The sequence below is a fragment of the Mandrillus leucophaeus genome, unplaced genomic scaffold (assembly GCF_000951045.1).
Source record: "Mandrillus leucophaeus isolate KB7577 unplaced genomic scaffold, Mleu.le_1.0 Scaffold331, whole genome shotgun sequence".
NCBI lineage: Eukaryota > Metazoa > Chordata > Mammalia > Primates > Cercopithecidae > Mandrillus > Mandrillus leucophaeus.
The window spans coordinates 1,946,810-1,974,678 of NW_012103488.1; the positions used below are offsets into that span (position 1 = coordinate 1,946,810).

Genomic DNA, 27,869 nt, shown 5'->3' on the forward strand with positions numbered 1-27,869 from the left:
CATGCCACCACGCCCAGCTAATTTTTGTATTTTTAGTAGAGATGGGGTTTCACCATGTTTGCCAGGATGGTCTTGATCTCTTGACCTCATGATATGCCCGCCTTGGCCTCCCAAAGTGCTGGGATTACAGGCATGAGCCAGCCTTTTCATTTTTTTAACAACATCTTTTGAAAAGCCAAAGTTTTAGATTTTGATGTTCAAATCATCTACTTTTTTTTTTTATGGCTCATGCTTTATGTATCTCACATAGAAAAACAGTGTAAATACACTGTAGAATATTGTAGAACCCAAGGTAATAAAGATTTTATTCTTTGTTTTCTTCTAAAAGTTTACAATTTTAGCTCCTACATTTAGGTCCATGATCCACTTGAATTGTTGAAAGAGGTAAGTCAATATTCATTTTTTGCGTATCGATCATTTAATTCTCTTGCAGTCAGAAGACAGATTTTGTATGATTTCAAGCTTTTTCTATTTATTATTATTATTATTATTATTTGAAACAGAGTCGCACTCTTGTCGCCCAGGCTGGAGTGCAATGATGCGATCTCAGCTCGCCGCAACCTCCACCTCCTGCCTCAGCCTCCTGAGCAGCTGGGATTACAGGCAAGCGCTACCACACCTGGATAATTTTTGTATTTTTAGTAGAGATGGGGTTGCACCATGTTGGCCAGGCTGGTCTCAAACTCCCTTAGGTGATCCACCTGCCTTGGCCTCCCAAAGTGCTGGGATTACAGGCATGAGCCACTGCACCCAGCCCAGCTTTTTATACTTGTTGATGTTTGTTTCATGGCCCAGAATATTATATTGGTGAACCTTCCATGTGCACACGTAAAGCATGTGTATTCTTCCATCTGGGGTGGAGTATTCGATAAATGTTAATCAGATCAAGATAGCTGATAATAGTTTTCAGATCTTCTATTCCTCTTTAACTTTGGTGTTCTGCAATTTAATTACAAGGTTTCTAAGAGTGTATTTCTTTTTATTTAAGGTACCTGGGATTCCTTGGGCTTGACTATTTCTCATTTGTCCCAGAAAATTCTTAGCCATATGGCATCAAATATTCTTCAGTCTCATTTGCTCTATCCTCTTTCTGAAACTCCAATTAGATATATGTTAGACTTCTCTGTATCCCTCATATCTCACTTCTGTAATTTTTCCTTCTGTCTCTTTGTGATGCTTAGTTCCATATAGTTTCTTCAGATTAACTAAGAGAGAATTCATCAACTGTTAAACCTATTCATAATATTTTTAACTTCAGTTAATATCTATTTAATTTCTAGATATTCTACCTGATATCTCTTCACATCTATTTGGTCATTCTTTATAGTTTCTGTTCCCTATTTATATTAGCAAGCTTGGCTTTTATTTCTTTAAATACACTAAGTAGCACTATTATATACTCCATGGCTAATAATTCAAATATCAAGTCTTTTAGAATCTATTTTTGTTGTTAAAATTTCTTATGATTCTCACTCATTTGGTAATTATTTCTGACTGTGAATTGCTCATTTTAACTCTGGAATGAAGGTGCACAGATCTGTGTTTGCTTCTGCCAGGCACCTGGAGATAGTATCAGGATGAAAATACTTTAAAAGTTGAGCTTGAGATGTCTTTGACTATCCAAGTATGATGAATTTGGGTTGCAAACACAAGTGGTAACAAACTCCTTGTTATGAATTCTCAGCGGGATTTTTTTTTCTCATTCACTCAGCACTAAGATTTGAGATAGGTAATTTTCTTTACAGTATTTGCCAGAGGGAACAGAAGGATTTTTAGATGGCTTTATCTGTTCATCCTAATAATGGGGCTTTAAATCCTCTGGAGTCTCAGCTTTACAAGGGAGACAATCTCTTATTAGACACCTACTTTGGGTGGGCTCTGGGCTTAGCCCTCTGTACCCAATGTCCTCAAAACTCATGCTTTCCTACTCACCAGATGCTCCTAGGATAAAAGCTATATTCAATGTTTCATTAAACCTATCTGCATTTCTGCCTTCATTTGCGTTTTACTGTTTTGATTGCTTTATAGTCAGATGTATTGAGGTATAAGTCACATACAATAATACTCTTTAATATTCAGTTTCTATGAGTTTTACAAACACATCTACTAACTATCACCACAACCAATATATAGAACAGTTCTTTATTCACTTAGTTTCTGGTCTTTTTGTTTGTTTGTTTTAAATGTCTATCTAGCATCTTCAGTTGTATTTTCAGTGGGACAATTAATCAAGGTACATAATCCACTACATTGTCAGAAACTAATTATCATTCCCTGATATTTTACATATTTCTTGTTGGTCCTTTTTTTTTTTTTTTTGAGACGGAGTCTCGCTCTGTCGCCCAGGCTGGAGTGCAGTGGCCGGATCTCAGCTCACTGCAAGCTCCGCCTCCTGGGTTCACGCCATTCTCCTGCCTCAGCCACCCGAGTAGCTGGGACTACAGGCGCCCGCCACCTCGCCTGGCTAGTTTTTTGTATTTTTTAGTAGAGACGGGGTTTCACCGTGTTAGCCAGGATGGTCTCGATCTTCTGACCTCGTGATCCACCCGTCTCAGCCTCCCAAAGTGCTGGGATTACAGGCTTGAGCCACCGCGCCCGGCTTGGTCCTTTTTTTTTTTTTTTTTTAATTCGCTATCTATCTTTTCTAATAGAATGTAAGTTCATGAGAAAAGGGACTTATCTGTTTGGTTCACTGTTGTACCCTTAGCACTTAAACCAATGTTTGGAAATGGTAGGTGTTCAATAAATATTTGTAGTTGAATGAATAGTGATACATGCTCTGACGAAATTAAAACAGGATAAGGGGATAAAGAGTGACAACACAACCAATTCACGATATCCCATACTTACCATATTCGACTGGGGTTGCAATACCAGTCTTGCTTGTTTCTTTCTTTGTTTTCGATAATAGTTTTCAAATGTTTCCTCATCACCCTAAAATAAAATCAGCAGAGTAATGAAAAATACACATACACACACACAACTAAAACAGATACTTCTTTACTTCTGTTGGGGCAACAGAGTAAGATCTCATCTTTTTCTTTTTTTTTTTTTTTTTCATTTTTCTTTTCTCCTCAGATTCCTTTTTACCATGAAACCCCATATTTAAAAAAATATAAAATATATACATTCTAACTTAATTTTAAAAAACACTGTCTAATATGGTATGTTTTACTTTTATCTTTGAGATTATAAGGCTTTAGGTGTCATAGTGGGTTTTTTCCCTTGGGGTGAAATTATCATAATCAGTACTTAACTGATGCAAATGGCCTAACTATATCACACATTTTGATAATGAGTAAACCCAAAAGTACATTTTTATTGGAAATAAATATCTTAATAGAATGAGACTTTTTTCCCCCATTAATAATACACTTTCTGGTTCAAATTCTGACCTGCAGACTTAGGGCATTTGATTTTTTTTTTTTTAAAGTCCACCCTAAAACCTAAAATCTAATTAGCAAAGCCAGTACTCATTTTCAAACTAATAAGTCAAATTGTACTTAGTGTCTCTCCGGAAAAGTCTGACTCCCAAGTTTCACTTCAAAAAAAGTAAAGATGAGGCTGAAATCAGAGGATTGCTCGAGGCCAGGAGTTCACGATCAGCCTGGGCAACATGTCAAGGTGTCTCTTTAAAAAAATATTTTTTTTTAATTAGCCAGGCATAGTGGCATGCACCTGTAGTCCCAGCTACTCGGGAGGCTGAGGCCAGAGGATCACTTGAACCCAGGAATTCAAAGTGGCAGTGAGCTATGATCTCACCACTGTAGTCCAGGCTAGACAAAAGCAAGACCCCATCTCTTAAAAAAAATTACATCATGAAAACCACTGAGAAATTATCGGTTTACACCATAATTTCACCAATGTCAGGCGCATTGGCTCATGCCTGTAATCCCAGCACTTTGGGAGGCCGAGGAGGACAGATCACTTGAGGCCAGGAGTTTGAGACCAACCTGGCCAACATGGTAAAACCCTGTTTTGTCTAAAAATACAAAAACTAGCCATGCGTGGTAGCACACATCAGTAATCCCAGCTACTTGGGAGACTGTGGCATGATAATTGCTTGAACCTGGGAGGCAGAGGATGCAGTGAGCCAAGATCACACCACTGCACTCCAGCCTGGGCAACAGAGCAAGACTCTGTCTTAAAAAAAAAAAAAAAAATTATGGGATTACAAAAAGCAGCCAATATTATTTAAACCCAGTGTGATTGTTTTGTGCATTCACACACCTTAAAATCAAGATAATAAATCAGTTTCTCATTACTCATTCTATTTCTCATTACTTAATTTACAATAATGCAATGTAATATACACCTGAAATTCTAAGCTTTTATGAAGTAAGGAGCATAATAAACAATACTACATGCTTTCCATTAACATGTGGACATACATAAAACTCTGTTGTTCAACTTTTGGAAATAATTAAATACAACCAAGTATAAAAATCAGGGATATAAAAAAGAATAAAATAATGTTTTTTGGAGCAACTTGCATGGAACTAGAGACCATTATCCTAAGTGAAGGAACTCAGGAACAGAAAACCAAATACTGCATGCTCTCACTTATCAGTGAGAGCTAAGCTATGGGTATACAGGAGCATGTGGGGTGCTATAATGAACACTGGAGATTCAGAAGTGGGGTGAAGGATGAAAAAAAATCACCTACTGGGTACAATGTACACTATTCAGGTGACAAGTACACTAAAAGCCTAGACTTCATTACTATACAATTCATCCACATAACCAAAAACCACTTGTACCCCTAAAGCTACTAAAATAAATACAAATACATAAATAAAATGCATTCCTACTAATCAATAAATCAAACAATAAAATCAGGCATAACTCCATTAATTTCATTAGATATGATGATCATGCTTTTTCTCGGTGTTTAACAAAAGAGAATAGTATATGCTGCTAAAAATGAATAGCCAGGGTTTACTCTAAATATGAATTAGAAAACATTAAACAATTGGACTTAGACTTATGATAGCTAAACAGTTTTACCCTCTTCAATGAATCATAATGTACATAAATATGAAAAAATAAGGTTAGCCAGTGTAACTCAATTTTTGGCAGCCCCAGAAAACACTCCATTCATGTTTAAAAGATACAGCTTTACTAACCCATGTCATTTGGCTGTTTAAAGGTGTTTTTCTTTACAGCAAATGATATATCCTAAGGAAGAGTGTTAAGATTGGCCAAAATCATTGTTTACATTTAAACACATAGGACATAGCTTTAGCATTCAAAATTCTCTGTGTTCTCTTTGCTGTACTCTCACAGGGACGCTCTCTTAAAAGCAATATACTTGCTGTCAATAGTTAGGGGGAGAAAGAATAGGTCATTAAAAGGAAACTATCATTATTCCTACCTATGTCATTACTCCCTACTAAGATCTAAATTCAGAATATCCTACCACAGGACAAAATATACTGTTTCTAACATGATTTTACCCTTAACAGAAATTTGTGCAAAAATGGAAAGGAAGGAACTCCTAATATAGTTCCTTGATTAAGAATTAAAGGAGACTTCTCCTTTATTTGGCACCCTGGAAGTTTTTACACCTCAAGACAATGCACCATGGTAGTACTGAGTATCAGTGAAGGGTATGATTTTCATTTATAAAGTAAACATGGTAGCCTTCAAAATGGCCTCCAAAGATCCCCACCTCATGGTATTCATACCCTTGTGTGGTCCTCTCCCACAATGCACCTGAGTTAATCTATGTGACGAATAGGATAAAGCAGAAGTAGTGATATGTCACTTCTGAGACTGTGTTATGAAAGGAATTATGGCTTCCATCTTGGTTTCTCTCCTGGATGACTCCCTCTGGGGGAAGCCAGCTGCCATGTCATGAGGACTTTCAAGCAGCCTGGTAGACAACCCATGTGGCAAGGAACTAAGGCCTTCTACCAACAGCCATCATAGAGGCAAATCCTCCAGTCCCTGTGAAGTCTTCAGATGACAGCAGTCCTCACTGACATCTTGACTAGAATCTCAGAAGAGACCTGTAGCCAGAACCACCTAGCTAAGCCACTCCCTGACTGCTAACCCTGTGAAATAATACTGTTTGTTGTTTTAAGGTAGTGTGTTATTCAGCAATTGATAACTAATATGGTCAGTATCTTAGGTAGCTGTCCTAGAAACAGAATCTGAGATCAATGATAAACTAAAAAAATGTTCAAGAAGGAAACTTTTCAAGAAGTGAAGAAAGTAAAAGGAACAAGAGGAAACCAATCAAGGGTACCATCTCAGGTAAAAAAATTGGGTGCCTGATTCCACACTGCAACTTTAGAGCATAAGTTATACCTCAGTGTTGTCCTAATCTAGGCAAGGAATCTAGGCTTTCAAACACCATATCCACAAACCGTAACTGATTAATCTCAACCCTGGTAATCTGATGTGGGGTAGCTTCTAGCTGAAAAGGGACTGAAAAGAATCTGTGCAGAGCACCAATAGTAAGAGAAGAACTATTGTGAAGACAGGTTGGGGTTCCCAAACAGATCATTTTTAGAAAGAAAGCTATGGACCTAAAATTTATTTCCCTAAAGTTTCTAGCCCAGGGCCCCTTGGAAAGCCTTCATATACCCTTAAAAACTTCTAGGGCAGCAATCTGCACACTATATTCAGTATTCATCAGATAATTAGGAAATTAACTCATTCAATATTCAGTATTCTAAGAAAAATGATCCCTAAACTCAAAGTTCAGGACACAGCCAGCTAAGAAAAGTCAGATAAGCTCTTAGGACTTCTCAAAGTCTGAAAAATAATAAGCTACAATAAGCTACATTGTGAATATTGTGTGTAGCATTTTCCAAAGAGAATCCCTTGTTTTGAGATTATACCTATTTTCCTTTCATGGAATACTCATATTTTATCAAATAGAGTAGGATACCTTAGGATTTTGGACATAGAGCTTTTTTGGCTAAAACAGACTTATAGTCAACAGTCCTTGAAATCATACATATTAATGTAACCCTTTTATAATAATCCCTTTAACATTTACTGCCTGCTATTTTATACCGGGTCCTATACCAAGCACTTTTATCATTTATATTGACTCTAATACCCAACATAGCCTTAGAAATTGTTAACCATATTTTGCAAATGAGGAACTCAAATAAGAGAAGTAATTTTCCCAATGCTATAATGCTGGGAAATGGGAGAACTGGAATAATGAGTAGGAGGAGGAGGACTTGTAATAATACTAAGAAATTAGTGGCTGGCCACGGTGGCTTATGCCTGTAATCCCAGCACTTTGGGAGGCCGAGGTGGGCAGATCACCTGAGGTTAGAAGTTCGAGACCAGGTTAGCCAACATGGAGAAACCCTGTCTCTACCAAAAATACAAAAATTAGTGAGGCTTGGTGGCGGGCACCTGTAATTCCAGCTACTTGAGAAGCTAAGGCAGTAGAATCGCTTGAACCCAGGAGGCAAAGGTTGCAGTAAGCCAAGATTGTGCCACTGCATTCCAGCCTGGGCAACAGAGCGAGACTCTGCCTCAAAAAAAGAAATTAGCTTTACCAAATAATTTTTGGTCATAAATACCAGCCAGAAGTTATCATGCTAATGAAAGTTTATTAAATTTATAGCATAAAACAGTAAGACCATACTGTAAACTCCACCTCTACAAAAAATACAAACATTAGCCAAGGATGGTGGCATGAGCCTGTAGTCCCAGCTACTTGGGAGACACAAGTGAGAGAATCACTTGAGCCCAAAGAGGTCAAGGCTGCAGTGAGTTGTGATCATGCCACTGCACTCCATCTTGGGTGACAGAGCAAGACCCTGTCTGAAAAGAAACGAAAAGAAAAGAAAAGAGAAAACAGTAGCACAAAGAAGAGGGTATTAATATAACTAAATTGTTTTAAAGTAAGATGTTAATTGCAATCCTCAGGGCAAATACTAAAAAAATAGGCCAAGCTAGGTGGCTTTCACCTGTAATCCCAGCACTTTGGGAGGCTGAGACCGGTGGATCGCCTAAGGTCAGGAGTTTGAGATCAGCCTGGCCAACAAGATGAAACCCCATCTCTACTAAAAAAAATACAAAAAATTAGCTGGCCATGGTGGTGGGTACCTGTAAACCCAGCTACTCGGGAGGCTGAGGCAGGAGAATCACTTGAACCCAGGAAGCGGAGGTTGCAGTGAGCTTGAGATCATGCCATTAGACTCCACCCTGGGCAACAAGAGCAAAACTCTATCACACACACACACACACACACAAAAAAAAAAAAAAAAAAAAAAAAAAAAAACGGGAAATGACAAAGGAAATGAAATGGTACATAAGAAAATATCTATTTAATGCACAAGAGGGTACTAATGGAGGAATAAAGGAACAAAAAAGATATAAGACATGTTAAAACAAATGGCAAATATCATAGCAGACATAAATCCTACCTTATCAGTAATTACGTTAAATATAAAGGAATTAAACACTCCAATTGAAAGGCAGAGATCAGCAGACTGGATTTGAAAAAAACAGCCTGAACTATGTGTTACCTACAGGAGACACACTTTAGATTCAAAGATACAAAGAGACTGAAAGTAAAAGGATGGAGAAAAACATGCTATGCCAAGAGTGCTCAAAAGAAAGCTGGAGTGGCTATACAAATTAAAGCCAAACACACCTTAAGACAAAAAACATTATGAAGAAAGATATTTTATGATATTTTTTAAAAGGTCAATCCATCAGGAAGACATAACAATTATAAACATATATTCACCTGCCAACAAGGCCCTAAAAATACATGAATAAAAAACTGGCAAAACTGAAAGAAAAAATGGACAATTCGACAGTTACAGTTGAAGACTCCAATACTTCTACTTTCAATAACAGAACAGGTAGAAGACCAACAAGGAAGTAAAAGACGTGAACAACCCTATAAATCAACTACACCTAAGAGATATCTATAGAACACACCACCTAATAACAGGCAGATACACATTTTTGGTGTTTTGGGGAGTGGTTGGGGGGTGGGTAATGAGTATTTCTGGAATTAGGTAGTGGTAATGGTTGCATATCCTTGTGAATATGCTAAAACCACTGAATTGTATACTCCAGAAGGGTAAGTTTTTTGGTATGTGCATTAGATCTCAATAAAGCAGTTATTTTAAAAAAGGAACATTAAATAAAAAATAAGAGCAATGTAGTATGGAATACACACATAGAAGTAACTTATAAGGACTGTGATGTAACAACAGCACAAAGGCAATAGGGAGAAATGGAAGTATACTATTACAAGGTTCTTAAAATAGACATGAAGTGGTATATCACTTGAAATTACATTATGATAAGTAAACAAAAAATATAAGTGCCTTACACACAGTGGATATTTCACAAATAATTATGTGAAGATTTTCAGCATATGATCAATTTTTAAGGCCTAAAATACATATATGCCTTTTAAATAATATAAAGCTATATATACATAAATATAAAACATACTTACCAAAACAGAATAAATGTGCAAACATCGATAAACAGGTGAAAAATCAACAAGATCCTGAACAGTTAAGACCTGAAAATTAAACCATTTTTAAAAAAATTACAGGTCAAATCATTAGACCACCATTAGATAATGTAAAGTTAAAGACAGGCGAAAAGATTAATGAACTTTGTGTTAGAATATGTATTCAATTCCCCCATAGAAAGCATATACTATAAACACAAAACCTTCTTTATTTTGTTTTGGCATTTCTTCAGCAGTTTATTCTTTGTAGTATGTTTATTATCACTGTTGACTGTTTTCAATTTAAGATAACAAAGGAGAGAAATTGTATATTTTTAATATGTATGACAGATTAACAGAAAATCGCCAGGGATAACTAGATACCTCATTACTGTTCTGGGAAAAAATGATACATAGATTTTTTGATTTAGCTATAGACAAAGTTCCCGTTCTTATGCAGCTATATCATATGATCGGTCATTATTGCACTGAATTAAAGACACTATCAGTATTATTTTACGGACCGCTAAGAAAGAAAAAAACACTACCACTTAAAACTATAACACCATCAACTTTAAGATGTGTCCTATATTCTGAAATGTGATATGAAAAAAAAAGGCTTATAATTGATGAAATGTAGTACTATAAAGTTTCTCAAACTTGAGAAATACATAAACCCTTTTTAAAGGAACACATTTGTACTCACGTGAATCTCCAGGGTGAACTTAAATTATTTTTAATATAATACTGCTTATTAGGAAAAATGATAAAAACAAAATGTAGTGCAGTATAGTAGTAAAATAGATCTGAGAGAACAGGGAAACAACCAAGCTCCTCTAAGAGTACAGGTCTGGGGGTAAGGCATGATGGTGATGCTCTCAGCAGGAAAGATATACAGAACAGGAAGGGGAAAATTGAAGTAAGAAGACTAAATGGTCTTTTTTCAACATTCTGAACCTCAAAGGAGAAAATAACACAGAGGTCCTCTGAATATTAAGAACAAAAAAGCAGATGTCAAAAATATTTATTTAATTTAAAGGGACAAAAAACCTAATAATAATTTCAAGGGACTAATCAGGACATACTAATTTCACATTAGGAAGGCATTTAACTGTTTAATGCTGTTCATTTGTCTGTATTCAGTACAATAGCATTCACTACATATGCATATATATACATACAAACACACATACACATACATGCATACATATTCACACAAATATATTACATATATATTACATATATTTGTGTGAATATGTATATATGTATCACCCCATCCTCAGATATACAGCAGAAATGTACATAGTGGCTGGGTTTGGTGGCTCACACCTATAACCTCAGCACTTTAAGAGGCCAAAGCAGAAGGACCACTTGAAGCCAGGAGTTCAAGACCAGCCTGGGAAACACAGCAGTTTCCCATCCCTATAAAAAAATACAAAAAAATTAGCTGGATATAGTATATACAGGAACGTGCCTGTAGTTCCAACTACTTGGGAGGCTGAAGCAGGAGAAGCATTTGAACACGAGAGTTTGAGGTTACAGTAAGCCATGATTATGCCAACTGCACTCCAGCCTGGGTGACAGAGTAAGACCCTGTCTCAAAAAAAAAAAAAAGAAAGAAAGAAATGCACATAGTAAACACTCAGCTGTTCATCCATTCACAAATGCAGTCATGAGCACACAGTCATATGGTTCAACTAAAAGTTCTTACTGTATCCCAATTATGTCCTTAGAAAAAGAATTTAAAATATATTGGCAAGGCAAAACTTACAAATTAATTGGGAATAACTAGGTTCCTATGACAGTAGCTAAATTAAAAAAAAAAAAATTTGAAGAAGATGATAAAAGGTAAGTTCAATAGAAGATTTTGTGGAGATAATTTATTTTTTTGGAATGCGGGTCTCACTCTGTCACCCAGGCTGGTGTGTAGTGACATGATCACAGCTCACTGCATCCTCAACCTCCCAAGGCTCAGTGATTCTCCCACCTCAGCCTCCCAAGTAGCTGGGAATACAGGCACTACACCTGGCATTTTTTTTGTATTTTTTTGTAGGAAAGGGGTTTCACCATGTTGGCCAGGCAGGTCTCGAACTCCTGGCTCAAACGATCCGCCCACCTTGGCCTCCCAAAGTCCTAGCATTACAGGCACGAGCCACGGCATCAGGCCCTGTAGAAAAAACTTTCAAAAGCAATAGGATGCCGGGCATGGTGGCTGACACCTGTAATCTCAGCACTTTGGGAGGCTGAGTGAGAGGATAATTTGAGGCCAAGATAATTTGAGTTCAAGACCAGCCTTGGTAACACAGTGAGACCTCTGTCTCTATAAGAATTTTTTTTTTTTTAAATTAGCCAGGCATGGTGATGGCATGCTTGTAGTCCCAGCTACTAGGGAGACTGAAGTGGGAGGAACACTTGGACCCAGAAGTTGCAGGCTGTAGTGAGCTATGACTACACCACTGCACTCATGGGCAACAGAGTGAGCACTATCTCTTAAAAAAAAAAAAGAATGAGAGAATGAATTTGGATATAGAAGTTGAAAGAAAGAAAATATTTAAGGATAATTTTAAGGTTTCTAGACTTACTAGGACTTTTTATTCATTAAACGACTTTAATCGTGTTAAGAGTTATTTTGTAGTATTTCAGCACCAACTTTCTAAAAAGGTAGACTATCCAGAATTAGGTCAAATGACAAGACATTACGACAAAAATCTGACAACAGGTAATTCAAATGTAAGTAATCGCTATAAAAATAATTAGATTTTGGGCGCAGTGGCCCACACCTGTAATCCCAGCACTTTGGGAAGCCAAGGTGGATGGATCACCAGGCCGGGAGTTCGAAACCAGCCTGGCCAGCATGGTGAAACCCCGTCTCTACTAAAAATACAAAAATTAGCCAGCCAGGCGTGGTGGCGCACGCCTGTAATCCCAGCTACTTGGGAGGCTGAGGCAGAAGAATTGCTTGAATCCGGGAGGCAGAGGTTGCAGTGAGCTGAGGTTGTGCCACTGCACTCCAGCCTGGGTGACAGAGCGAGACCCCGTCTCAAAACAAAAAAATTAGATTTACACTTTTACTACAGATTCCACTACCAGAGATTTACAAATATAATCTACAATATATCGTGTTTATCTGTAAATTATCTAGCCTAACATTTCAGATGACTCCATTGCCCTAATAGCTCAGTACAGTCTGATTGACTTTGTCAACTTGAAATAAAAATATATAGAGACAAATTTCCAAGCAAAAAAATTTATTTGAGAATAAACAAAAAAATAGGATTACAATCCAGGACATGCATAGACCAGGGTGGTCTCTGGCATGTCTGGAGAACAAAGAAGGTTAGGGTTTTATTGGGGAAACAGATTGTTATGCAAATTGTTTTGAAAGAAAGTTCACTGGTGAGTGTCACTAGTTGCTAGAAAGGACTTGTAATTTTGGAGTTATGGTTAGGCCCTTACAGTTTTGGATTGACCTTGTGAGACAGTTGTCTGTTTTTTGTCTTTTTTTTGAGACACAATCTCACTCTGTCTTCCAGGCTGGAGTACAGTGACACAATGTTGGCTTACTGCAATCTCCGCCTCCTGGGTTCAAGCAGTTCTCGTGTCTCAGCTTCCCAAGTAGCTGGGAGTAGAGGTGCCCAGTACCATGCCCAGCTAATTTTTATATTTTTAGTAGAAACAGAGTTTCACCATGTTGGCCAGGCTGGTCTTGAACTCCTGCCTCAAGTGATCCACCCACCTCGACTTCTCAAAGTGCTGGGATTACTAGTGTGAGCCACTGTGCCTGGCCTGTTTTGAAACAGATAATTGTTCACATATAAGTGGCTAGCTGTCTTTGCAGGGCTGATGCAGTAAGCTATGATTTCAAAAAATTTATTGTGATAGTTCCTGATACCAGGCAAATCGTCCATGACAGCCCTCCCTTCACGGCCTTCTCAGCCTCTATTTTGTCAAAGTTTGACACACGTGATTCCATTTTGACTCTGACAACTTTTACAACATAAATTCATTTTGCATATGGGAAGACTGAATCACACAAATGTACATGACAATCCAAAAGAAAAAAAATTATCTAATAATAGAAAAGAAAGAAAGAAACCCATCACCTCCTCTTCATTCTCATCCTCTTCTTCAAGTGAATGTTTCAATACAGTTTCATTCCTTTCCTCTGGAATCCTATCATGATTTATATACATATTCTTCCCAAATTTCATTTTATTTTGTTTCTGCAGAGAAACACTGAAGGTTTTCTGATGCTGTGCCTATTTTGAAGAGACAAAAATTCAGAATATTTCAAAACTGATTATGGTCAAAATTGGTTCAAAAAATTTGTTCATAGTTGTTTTTTATCTTTTTAATGTCTGTAGGTATAGAATCTATAGTGATGTCCCCTTTCTCATTCATTTTTGTCTTCTCACTTCCTTTTTAAAACAAAAACAAAAACAAACAAACAAAAAAAAACAGGGTCTCACTCTGTCATCCAGGTTGGAGTATAGTGGCACCATCACAGCTCACTGCAGCCTCAACCTCCCCAGGCTTCAGTGATCCTCCTACCTCAACCTCCAGAGGAGTTGGGACTACAGGCATACACCACCACACCCAGCTAAAGTTTGTGTTTTTGTTTTTGTTTTTGTATTTTTTTTGTAAAATGGGGTTTTGCCATGTTGCCCAGGCTGGTCTCAAACCCCTGACTCAAGCAATCCACCTGCCCCGGCCTCCCAAAGTGCTAGGATTACAGGCGTGACCCACCACACCCAGCTTCTCTTCCTTTTTAAACAGTCTTAAAATTATGTAGAACTATGTATTTTCCTCAGTTAGCATATTGTGTGTTGGCAAGGAAGACTGGCCAACACTCTTTGGCCATACTCCCAACTTCCTGAATTAGCCATTAACCTCACAGAAGGAACTATAACATCAGGTTGCAAGCTTATTTTACTTCCCACTGAAAATGCCCAGTTTGGGAAGACTAAGAATGCAGAAACTGTTATCTCACAACCGATCATTGACAAAAAACAACATTTACACAGAATAAAAAGTTGAGAACCCTCATATTTTTAGGCATTTTAGTAATACTTCCCTATCAGAACTTCATTACCAGAAATAGAAAAAAATATAAACTTAATTCCAGGATTTTAATTTCCTTACACACTGTGAGACATTCTCTCTGCTTTGATGAGTCAGATTGTTGCTATTCTGTTCTGTCAGCACATAGAAAGGTCATGCACTGGCTCTTTTAGGTGAGTTCTCTCTAAGGCATATGTAACTGCATATCAGCCCTTCTCTACTCTTAGGTTATCAGACCATGCAAGTTGCAGTAATCTGGCTCCTCTCTTACCTAGACTTTGATCCTGGCTGCCCCCCAGAGGCTCGTACTGGAGAAAATTATTATCACTCCTGTGTATTCCTTTACCCTCTGTGCCCAAACTAACTTTGTCAATGATTTTCGGTCCTCAGAGTATAAAATCATTTATTTAGAGTACTGTTTCCAAATTATGTTATGCACAAAATTAACCATTCACACAGTAAAAACACATGTTCCTTGAAAAAAGGGTTCTAAGCTCAAATGAGTTATATAAATATTACATATTATATCCTCCTTCTAGGAGATTTACAATTCATAAGTAAATAAATCTGTTTAACTTTATTTAACCTAGGTTTCCAAAATTTATGTGACTATTTAGTCCCTTTGTTCTCCCTAGAGCAGTGGTCCCCAGCCTTCTCTTGTGGGGGGATGGTTTCAGATGAAACTGTTCCACCTCAGATGATCAGGCATTCGATTCTCATAAGGAGCGCACAACCTAGATGCCTCGCATGCACAGTTCACAATAGGGTTCGCGCTTCTATGAGAATCGAATGCCGCTGATCTGACAGGAGGCGGAGCTCAGGCAGTAATCCTCTTTAGCAAGCCACTCACCTCCTGCTGTGTGGCCTGGTTACTAACAGGCCACAGACAGGTACCAGTCTGCGGCTGGGGGGCTAGGAACCCCGGCCCTAGAGAGCAATATTAAAATGTGTGCCAGAGAACATCATATGGAAAATGTTAACTTATCCAATATAAATTTTAGATATCTGTTGCTAATTAAACATTAGACAAGAGTGGATTCATCTCTCATATTAGAATTTTTAAAATTCTCCCCAGACAATCTAAAACTCAGCTCTAAACTAATTTTCAAAAATAACTTTTTTGTGCCACTCATGTTAGGCATAATAGCTAGATCCCAGGAAGGCAAAAATAAGCAGGGCAAAATCCTTCACTTAAAAAATTCACAGTCTAGTTAAGAACATAAAAAAAACAATTGTAGTGTAAAAAGTACAATGGTATACACACTGAGGATGAAGTGACCATCTCTCACTGGCAGCAGTGTAATGGGTGATAGCAGAAGATTTCACAGACAAGGTGATGCTCAAGCCAGCTTTTGGGAGAAAAAAGCAGGAATTCATCTGACTCAGCAATGTGAAAGAATGGAAGACATTCTTGGTGAACAGCTAGTATATTCCAAAATCTTAAGACAGCAGATACTGCTAGACCATAGAAGGGAGACAAGTAGCAAGATGAGACTGAGGAACTTGGACTTAAGTAAAAGGTAACAGGGAATCACTTAAGATGAAGTGGTGTGGTCTTGTTTGCATTTTAGGACAGTAACCAAAAGGAAAAGAACATACAGATACAGATAAGGAAAACAAATGATTCTATGTAACAGTTCAGTTATGTATGGGGGAAACAGAATCTACAGGTATTTAGAAGCAGAAGTGATAGTTACTAAGTAGGACTTAGTAACAAATAACATAAATAGTATCAATACTCCTGAAAAGTTTAAAATATTCCCCAGTTACTGGATTGTGGAAACAGGAGACACTACTATCTGAGATAGCAAATGTAAGAAAAATAGATTTAGGAAAAAGAGAATGGGTTTAGTTTTAGAAATGCTGGGTTTGGGGTAGCTATAAGATATTTAAGTGAATACATAAGTCCATCCATCCATAAAAGGGATATAAGATCACGGAATTAAGCACAGGATACAGAATGCACCCAAAGGAGGGAGCTCTTTGCAAAGTATGAGCTTTACACTCATGCCACCTATAAGATTCCAGAACTAAACTGTGACTCTGCCAAACTGAGCAGAGCAGATGAGAGACTTCAGGAGGCTTCTCATACACACACACACACACACACACAGAGAGAGAGAGAAACCCACAAGAAATTGAAAGGTGGCCTGAAGGGATACCAAGACAGAACAAAATACAATTTTTCTTATCAAATCTTGAGAAGTCTAACTCTCACTAGAAGGAAAACTCTCTAACTTCTCAACTCTGTGGAAGTTATTTCCGAAAGAAGAAACTATAAGGAAAAACATCCCCACAGAGAGACGTTAAGAAAAGTTTCTGTATGAAATGTCTGTTTAAACTGCAATGATCGGGAGCTTGATGACTTTTATGAGGAAATAATGATAGTGGACCAAGAAAGTCTATTCTCTCCCAGAAATAAATTATTGTAAATCTTAAATCCTAGGGTCCATGATTTGATGGACTCCCTAAGTGGAAAGAATCCAAAACTGGTCTATGAAAAACAAGTCAAAGAAGACAAGTTTAATATTGACACTTGTAATTAAAATATATAATGGAATATGAACTTTAAACTGTTTGCATTCTCATACTGAAGAAATTTACCAAGTGGTTGTGTTTTTAACCCCCATGGCATGCACAGATTTCCTTGGCCAGAGGTAGGAGAAATAGTATTGAAAACACTGTAATATTGAAGGGAAGAATACAATGGTGAGGACCTCTCCAATGGGGAAGATCCTCACTGACCAGAGGCAATCAGTAAGAAAAACTGAGGAGTTTCCAAAGTAGTCTGTAATATTTGGGGGAAAAAAATCAAGCATTAGAAATCATATAAGAGTGTGCAATGTAAAGACAAAAAGAAGAAATGGTGTTGGGCATTGTTTTATTTCTATGACATTATAATTATTATGAGTTTTAACAGCTCTTAGAAAATTTAATTTTTTAAACTTATTATTAAAAATTTCAAACAGATTAATATCATGAACTCCCATCATTTATCTTCAACTAATATTTTTACATTCTTGTTTCATCTATACCTTTATCCACTCACTCCATATATACTCCAAATTATTATTATTATTATTATTTTGAGACAGAGTCTCACTCTGTCACCCAGTCTGGAGTGCAGTGGCGTGATCTTAGCTCACTGCAAGCTCCACCTCCTGGGTTCCCATCATTCTTCTGCCAGAGCCTCCCGAGTAGCTGGGACTACAGGCAACCGCCACCACACCCGGCTAATTTATTTTGTATTTTTAGTAGAGATGGGATTTCACCACATTAGCCAGGATGGTCTTGATCTCCTGACCTCGTGATGCGCCCGACTCGGCCTCCCAAAGTGCTGGGATTACAGGCGTGAGCCACCCCGCCCGGCCCCAAATTATTTTTTACAGTTTTCTATTTATAGTTTATTATTGTTCATAGTTTTTTTAAGTAGGATATATATACATTGAAATATATAGCTAAGATCTGTAGAAGTTTGACAAATACATTTTTATCATGGTATAAAACATTTCCATCTCCCCAGAAAGTCCCCTTGTGTCCTTTCCTAGGCAATTTCCCCACCCAGAGGTAACCACTGTTCTAATTTTTTTCATCTTAGTTTTACCTGCTTTCGAATGGCATAAAAATGGAATCACACAATTTGTGCCTTTTTGCATTCAATTTCTGTAGCTCAACATATCTGTGAGATTTATACATGTTGTTGCATTATCAGTAATTCATTCATTTTTATTGCTAGGTAGTACTCCATTGTATGAATATACCACAATTTATGTATCCATTCTCCTTCTGATAGCCATTTGGGCTGTTTCCAGTTTGGGGCTAACTGTGAACAAAGATGCTATGAATATCATGAGGCCATGTTTTCTGTTTCTCACTGATAAACACCTAGCAGTGGAACTGCTGACTCAAAAGGTAGATATATTAACTTCATAACTGCTGAGGCTTTTCCCATTGTTTGTCCATTCATTATTGAACTATAATAGTTTTCAATTCATGGTTAATACTTTTAATTTGTTTTAAATACAGAACAGTTTAGAATTTTAGCGTAAAAAGGCTCCCACTTGCCTCTGTGGCTGCCACTGTTTAGCTAATTCTATACCAGATTTGGCTGGTGATAAAGGATAATATAACACCACATATATGGAGAAGAATGCTGACAGTTCAGGTGGTAACTAAAGAGTTTAAGTTAGACTGATTTTACTTAAAAAAGGAGTAACTGTGAAGCCAAACAAAACACTGATAGAATCCTTTCTAAACAATAACCAGAAAAGAAAAAGGTAAAACAAAACTAAGCATTTTATGTAAGTTAAAGAAGTAAAAAAAAAAAAACAAAGTAAACTTTGGATATTTTCCAGATCCTGTATTACTAAATAATATTAAATCAAAATTATTTTTAATCTCACCTGTTTCATCGCTGTTTCACCTATTTTGTCAGAATGTTTTCGAATGCTTTCCAAAAAGTCTTTGAGATCAGACATGGAGATTTCTTTAATATCCTCACGGAGTCTGGGAAGATTTTCTATCATGAGCTGACAAAACCGGTATTGACTAACCCAGGGAAAGTACACATTCTCTAATTGTTCCATAGTTTTTAGGGCAGAATAGTACCTGTGAGAAGTTAAAAAGAAAACTCTATAAAAAGTTCTTATCACAATAAATTTACAAGTAAGTCTAAATAATCAGTCTTACACTGATTATTCATTAAAAAGGACCTAGTCATAGTTAAACTAAGTAAAATTAATATTTACATCTATTTGTCAAGGACAAACTATAAACCACATAAACAAGCCACAGGCTCAAAGTTCATGGCATACATTAATGTAAAACTTCCTTATTTCACTTCTGAATCTATAACATCAAAAGCATTATCATAGTCATCTCAATACCTTAAATGAATATGTATAATTGTTTCAAATTTCTGAATTACAACATTTAGTGATTTGCTATATGATTTTGTATTCTGTCTCCCATCCTAATATCCGTCCACATGGATTCACCATACAAAAAACTACATAACTTGAATATAATTCTAATTAAAAAAAAATTTATTTAACTTTTTAAAAAATGTCATACTACTATTTAAGGCAATTAGAAATACTGTTAAGTATCACACACACACACACACACACACAAAACAGGTAAAAATCCACACTGGTAGAGTGCTTTTTCAATTCAACAAATATTTACTGAATATTTTTCGCGCTTTGGGGGCTACTATTTCACAGTGTGACATGCTGGGTATGCAGCAATTAGTATAGCCTTTGCCCTAGATAAATTGACATATATTTTCATATACATAATTTAGTTCTCTTTAGACTTCTATGAGGTACACTTCTATGGCAGATATTACAAGTAGCATTCTATAGATGAGAAAACTGAAATACAGAAAAAGAGTATATAATTTGGCCAAGATACCATATTAATTGGTAGCAGGACTGAGACCTTACCAAACTGTCAGTTTCCTACAATAATATTCACCACCAAAAATCTATTTGAGAGTTAGGTAGAAGAACTTTAAAAATTAATTACATAGTATTCTATATCTTTCTATTGAATTGGGTGACATTAAAATTGGGAAAAGGCATTAATTAATGTACAAAAAAATCAAAACTAAGTTGATAGAAACTATGAGACATAAGTGAAAACAAAGTTAAGTTGAAAAGACCCACCGGGCGTGGTGGCTCACACCTGTAATCCCAGCACTTCGGGAGGCTAAGGCAGGCGGGTCACCTGAGATCAGGAATTCAAGACCACCCTGGCTAACGTTGTGAAATCCTGTCTCTACTAAAAATGCAAAAATTAGCTGGGCATGGCAGTGCACCCCTGTAATCCCAGCTACTCAGGAGGCTGAGGCATGAGAATCATTTGAATCCGGGAGGTAGCAGTTGCAGTGAGATCATGCAACTGCATTCCAGCCTGGGTGACAGAGTAAGAAACTTTCTCAAAAAAGAAAAAACAAAACAAAACAAAAAAGACGTTATATTCAAAAGCTGTTTTAAAATACCAATTAGTTTTCTGGCACATACTCTCAAAGACAGAGTATATTCTGCAAATTGTCACAAAATATTACCACTAATTTAAAAATTAGACCATCTAAATTTTATCTTGGTAAACATTAGCATGCTTATAATATAAACAAAATATACATTTGGTCAGAAACTAAAATATTTAGGTGGTGGTATGGGTGGGAGAGCTGTCATTACAATAATTTTGATAATGCCTGAGATATTAAAGGCTTAGATGAAGTGAAATAATGAATTAGGTATTTTCAGTATAACCCATAACATTTTAGATGCAACAGATCAATCAACAGTCAAACCACACTACCTGATCCTGGACTAATTTTCTGATTTTATATGAACTAGGTGTATTTCAAAAGTATTCTCTCTACAACAGGTATGGTTTCTGAAAATTCATGCTAATGTCTATAATGTATTTCAAAATACATTTCAAAATAGCATTTCAAAATCCTAAGTGGTGTAGAATAAATGAAAAATATTACCAGTAGTTTTTGCAACATACCACAGACACAGTCAACTTACTTCATAGCACAACTGTGCCTCCCATCTTGGTGCTCCCATGAGACATCATCAGAGGCATGAGAGGTCATAAGACTTACCTAGCACCCACATACACACAACCCAGAAATGTGGAGAGTTAATGTCAGGGGGTTGAACTCTTAACCAATAAGAAAAGCAAGTCAGAGATAACTAGTCTCCTTTCCTCTTCTTGAAAGGAAGGTTATGATTTGCAAAAACATATACAACCCTCCCTAAAGGTATTTAAATAACTCAATAACTCACCCTCATATTTGCTCTCTCAACTGATTTCCTGTCTCATTTCCCTTTCCCTAAAACTAGGATTCAGGGAACTTCCCTAGGATTATACTCCCTAAAAAAGTAGTAAAATATATTATTTTTACCTCAGACTCTGCTTTCTGGGAAAATTCCGGTGAAGATATATGGAAAGTTTATCATCTTAGACAGAAAGCAGAAGTCAGAGACCAGGCCCTGGATCCTTTCTAAAATTTAGCCACAAATCTCCTATGTTTTATCTGTTTCTAAATGCAAGCAAAAATGACACCACAATAGATTACCATTTCTCCTTTAGATACACTTAACGCTGTTTTTACAAAATTATAACAGTAATCCATAACCACTAGAAAAATACAAAACCTAAAAGGGGAATATAAAAAGCACCTATGATCTGACGCTATCATTGTTGTAATTAACTCATCAGCATTTGGCCACATTTCCATCCAGTTATATATCTACACTTCCAGTTCTGTAAGCGCATACCCTATTCAACAATATATAATGGAATTTACCTTATAAATTATTTTAAAACAAATTACTACCCTATTTGTAAAGTCTTTTATTATAAGGTAATGATGTCCTTATAATTGGAATGTTAAGTCTCTGATTTTTAAAAATAAACAACAGTAGACCACATTTCCCTATATATTAAACCTCTGACAAGGTGTCTGTTTCTATAAATACAAGATACTTCAAAAAATGTACGTGTCATCACTAAATGGAGAACATGTGAGTACTCTAATGATTCTCTGGCCTACAAAGTACAAATTATGCCACTGTTCTTACTTCATTTGCCTTCCCTTGAGCATGTACATTTCACCAGAGTTTGTCCTACCATGGAATTGGTTACTTCAGTCTCTTCTATTCTTTTTAAATACAATGTCCTGCATACAAAAAAATTTACAAGATACATGAAAAAGTACAAAATTTTTATTAAATTCTAAGTGGAAAAAAATAAGGCACAACTATATAATGTCTGAATCACTTCAAATGTACAGACACAAAGAGATAAAAAACAAAGGGATAGAGAAAGATATACCATACTGACACTAATCAAAAGAAAGGTAGATCAGCTATATTAAGATGAAACAGATTTCAGAGCAAGGAAAATTATTAGGGATAAAGAACATTACATAATGATAAAATGGTCAATTCTCCAAGAAGACATAACAATCCTTATTGTGTATGTAACTGACAACAGAGCATCAAAATATGTGAAGCAAAAACTAATAGAACTGTAAAGGAAAATAAATAAATACACTATTACAAGTGCAGACCTCAGCAAGCCTCTAACAAAAATTGACAGATCCAGCAGGTAGAAATTCAATAAGGACATAGTTGAACTGAACAGTACCATCAATCAACTGGATCTAATTGACACTGATAGAATACTTCATCCAACAACTACAAAATACACATTCTTCTCAAACTCACATGGAACATCAAGACAGATACATTCTGGGCCACAAAACATGCCTTAACAAATTTAAAGAAACGGAAATTATACAAAACTAGTACCATACTTAATGGTGGGAAACAAGATGCTTTTCCCCCATGAGATTAAGAACAAGGCAAAGATGTTCCCTCTCACCATTCCTAGTCAACATTGGACTATGTGGAGTTACTAGCTAGTGAAATAAGACAAGAAAAAAGAGGCAATAAGACTGAAAAAAGAAACAAAAGTCTCTGCAGGTAACATGAAATCTATCTATGTAAAAACCTTCAACAAAAAATTTTCTGGAACTAATACCAACTCTGATAGAAGTAATTAAAGAAAGTCTAAATAAATTGAAAGATATTCCATATTAATGAATAGGAAGACTCAGTATCATCAAGATACCAGTTCTTCCCAACTTGATCTACAGATTCAATGCAATCCCAATCAAAACCCCAGTAACTTACTTTGTGAACATCAACAACGTGATTCTGAAGTTTATATAGACAGGCAAAAGACCCAGAATAGCCACACAATATTGAAGAACAAAGTTGAAGGATAGATGACACTATCCAACTTCAAGACTTAATACTGTGTAAAGTTACAATATTAAAGACTGTATGATAAAGGCAAAAGGATTAACAAGCAGGTCAATAAAATGAAACAGAAAGCACAGAAATACACAAATACAGTTAACTGAGGAAATTCAATGGAAAAAGAGTAGTTCTTTCAACAAATGCTGCTGGAATAACTGGACATTCACATGCAAAAAAGTAAACAAATAAATGTAAACAGTGACCTTCACTTTTTATAAAAATTAATTCAAAAGGGATCACAGACCTAAATGTAAAACATAAAACTCTCAGACTCTAGAAGATAACACAAGGGAAATTTTAGATGACCTTGGGTTTGGCAATTAGTTTTTAGAAACACCAAAGCACAATCCATGAGGGAAAGAAAAAAGCTAAATTGGACTTTTCTGATTTAATTTCATTAAAACTAAAACTTTCTACTCTTTATTTTATTTTATTTTATTTTTGAGACGGAGTCTCACTGTGTGGCCCAGGCTGGAGTGCAGTGGCCCGATCTCGGCTCACTGCAAGCTCCACCTCCCAGGTTCACGCCATTCTCCCGCCTCAGCCTCCGAGTAGCTGGGACTACAGGCACCCGCCACCACGCCCAGCTAGTTTTTTGTATTTTTAGTAGAGACGGGGTTTCATCATGTTAGCCAGGATGGTCTCGATCTCCTGACCTCATGATCCACCCCCTCGGCCTCCCAAAGTGCTGGGATTACAGGCTTGAGCCACCGCGCCCGGCCAACTTTCTACTCTTTAAAGACACTGTTAAGAAAATGAAAAAACAAGCCACAGACTGAGAGAAAATACGTTCAAAACACAAATTGAATCAAGGACTTGTATCCAAAATATAAAAAGAACACTTAAAACTCAAAAGTCCAAAAATAAGCCACCAAATTAAAAAGTGATCAGAAGACTTGGACACCTCGCCAAAGAAGACATACATGTGAGAAGATGCTCAACATCATACATCATTAGCTAATTACAAATTAAAGTAACAACGAGATATCATTACACATCTATTAGAACAGGCAAAATCCGAAACAATGACAACACTAAATCCTGAGGAGGACGTGGAGCAACAGAAACTCTCATTCATTCTGGTGGGAGTGCAAAATAGTACAGCCACTTCTGAAGACAGTTTGGCAGATTCTTACAAAACTAAACATACTCTTGCCATATGATCCAGCAATCGCATCCCCAGGTATTTACCGAAATTAATTGAAAATTTACGTCCATAAAACCTGCACACAAATGTTTATGGCAGCTTTATTTACAATTGCCAAAACTTGGAAGCAACCAAGATGTCCTTCAGTAGGTGAATGGATAAACTATGGTTCATCCATACAATGTAATATTATTCAGTGATTAAAAAAGAAATGTTATCAAGTCACGAAAGGACATAGAGGAACCTTAAATGCATATTGCCAAGTGAAATAAGCCAGTCTGAACATGTTATATATATATTGTGTTATTTCAACTATCTGACATTCTGGAAAAGATAAAACTATAGAAACAGTACAAAGTTCAGTAATTGGCAGGGGTTCACATCTGGGAAGGATGGGGAAAGACAGGGAACACAGGAAATTTTTCAGGCAGTGAAACAATTCTGTATAATACTGTAATGGATACATGATATATGTCTGCCAAAATCCATAGAACTGTACAACACAGAGTGAACTCTACTGTAAAACTATGAAACTATGGACTTTGGTAAATACTTACGTATCAATATTGGTTCATTAGTTACAGTGAATATGCCATATTAATGCAAGACATTAACAACGAAAAACTGCTTGGAAAGAAGAGAAAAGTATATGGGAACTCTGTACTTTGTGTTTAATATTTCTGTAAACCTAAAACTGCTCTAAAAAATAAAATCTATTAAATAAAAAGTATAAGCAAAAGATGTGAACAAACACTTCACAAAAGAAAACATACAAACAGCCAAATACCAAATAAAAACGCACTTATGATACTTAAAGATCTCTAGAGAAGCCAATTCCAAGGATTTTCTTGCCACCGAAATTCAACATTCCCAAATCTTTATCATCTAGATGCCCTGCATTGTGTCTAACCTAAATCCTTTCTTTCTACAGTCTAAACCCATGATTTTTCTACCTCTGATTTCACTGGGGGTAAAATAAATAAATAAATCTGTTTACTCTGATCTATAAACAATCAGTCATCAGGAAAATGCAAATTGAAACAATGAGATACTATTTTATACTTACCAAAATGGCTCAACTAGAACAAACTAATTTGCAAGGATGTGGAGCAAATGAAATTATTTTATTAGTACATTGCTAATGGAAGTATAAATGGTACTACTAGAATAATTATTTTTTAAATTATATTTTTAAAGTCTATTTTTCAAATCATATTTTAAATAGAAAAGTAATGGTTTCTTAAAAAGTATAGCATTCATTTATGCTATCACTGAGCAATTCTACTCCTATATATCTACTAAATGGAAATATAAACAAATCCCTACAAAAAAGACTCGTACCTTAGTTTCACGGCAGTCTTATTCATAATACCCACAAACCTGAAACCACCCAAATAGCAACTAATGGATACATAAACAAATTCTAACAATAAAAAGAAATTTGCAACCACAGATGAATTTTAAAAACATTATCAGGAGTGAAGAAGATTCCATTTAAATCAGTTCTAAAGACAAACAAAACTAATCTATGATGCTAAAACTCAGAAAGTGGTTATTTCTAGAGACAGGAGGAGAAATTGGAAAGAGAAATGAGCAAACTGTGGGGGTGACGGAAGTATTCTGTATCTTGTTTTGGTGGTGGTGACTGTGAGGAAGTATAAGAAAGCTTTTGGGCAGCAATAACATTCAACATCTTAAACCTGGTGGCTACACAGGCATGTTTATTTTAGTATAACATAAACAAAAATGCACAAGTCATAAGTCTACAACTCCAAGAATCTCTAAAAAGCAAACACAAGAGGCTACCTGAAAAAAAAAATTGAAGATCAAAAAAGAGCTCCTAGAAATTAAAAATTAGCAGAAATTTTTAAAAATCAGCACCACCTTTGGCAGGTAAAGATGAAATAATCTCATAGAAAAAAGAGCAAGCAGACCAAGAGATTTTAAAATGTCAAAAAAGAGATAAGAAAATTAGAGAACCAATCTAGAAGACTGAACTATTAATATCCTAGAGAAATAATCAAGAAGACAGAAGAAAAAAATAATTCAAAAAAACTTCCTAATGCTTAAGGATATTATGAGATTAAAGGATAATTTCCAGATTAAAAGAAGGCTCACTAACTACCCACCACAAAGAAGGTAAATAGACCCACATCAAAGCACATCATCAGGAAATGATAGACCACAGAGGACAAAGAGAAGGTTCTAAAAGAGAGAAAAGGTAGGTCACAAACTGACAACTTCAAACTGTGTGTGTGTGTGTGTGTGTGTGTGTGTGTGTGTGTAATAAGTCACACACATACATCTTAGTTTCTTGTTTTTGTTTTTGTTTTTCTTTTGAGACAGGGTTTTGCTGTCACCCAGGCTGGGGTACAGTGGCTCAATCTCAGCTCACTGCAACTGCCTCCCTGTCTCAAGAGATCCTCCTGCCTCAGCACCCAACCCCTACAACCCCCTAGTAGCTAGGACCACAGGCACACGCCACCATGCCCAGCTATTTTTGTTTGTTTTTCAGTAGAGATGGGGATTTACCATGTTGGCCAGGCTGGTCTCAAACTCTTGAGCTTAAGCGATCTGCCTGCCTTAGCCTCCCAAAGTGCTGAGATTACAGGTGTGAGCCACTGCTCCCAACCTATACATCTTAGTTTCTAAATACCATTAATACTAAAAGGAGCTAGGGTACCCTGGAGAATGGCTGCTTCCAGATCTGAGGCAAAAAAAAAAAAAAGGACAATGAGAGCTTCGAACATCTTACTGTATGATAAACACAAAAAAAGACAGAGACACAGGAACTGGCTTGAGGGGTTTCTCTTGTTAAATTTGAAACAATTTGTGCATCAAAATGAATAATGACAATAATAAATTATATTTATTTTTTAAATGCATAAGTTCACAACAATAATCAGGAAAAAAAGAAAAAAGGTGGTGGTGGGGAATAAAAAGCTCTTCTCTATATATAAAAAAGCCAGTTAATAAATGTTAAAGAAATAATAGCATTTTTTTAAATCAACATCTTGTATATCCAATATAATAACGGATTAAGGCAAGAATGATAAAACTACTGGATGAAAAGCTGTTAGGAAACAGGACCCACAGATTACTTACTAATTACAAAGAGAAAAATGTACTTTTTCAAAAGACAACTGGTAGACTTCCCCTTAACCAAATGATCAAATTTAGCATAACCTAAGGACAACATGACTTTATAAGCCTCCTGATGTCATGCAATGTGAGGTATCACTTATGTCATACTCTTGCCAAAACCTTTTAACCTGAATCTAAACATGAAGAAACAACTAGATAAATTCAAAATGCCCTGGTCTACAAGAGAACTGACCTGGAGTCTTCCACTGAAAAACACAAA

General features: G+C 36.3%; 1 protein-coding gene across 2 annotated transcripts in view; it reads right to left on the bottom strand.

The window, feature by feature from the left end:
• Positions 1-27,869, bottom strand: part of EXOC6 (exocyst complex component 6) — a 218,817-nt gene that overhangs the window by 129,639 nt on the left and 61,309 nt on the right. For both annotated transcript variants that reach the window (XM_011988477.1, XM_011988476.1), the window contains 4 exons: positions 18,916-19,120; positions 13,555-13,710; positions 9,452-9,520; positions 2,851-2,934 (listed from right to left, as the gene is read on the bottom strand). In XM_011988477.1, coding sequence (XP_011843867.1) covers positions 2,851-2,934; positions 9,452-9,520; positions 13,555-13,710; positions 18,916-19,120 — 514 coding nt within the window. The remainder of the gene's footprint in view (positions 1-2,850; positions 2,935-9,451; positions 9,521-13,554; positions 13,711-18,915; positions 19,121-27,869) is intronic.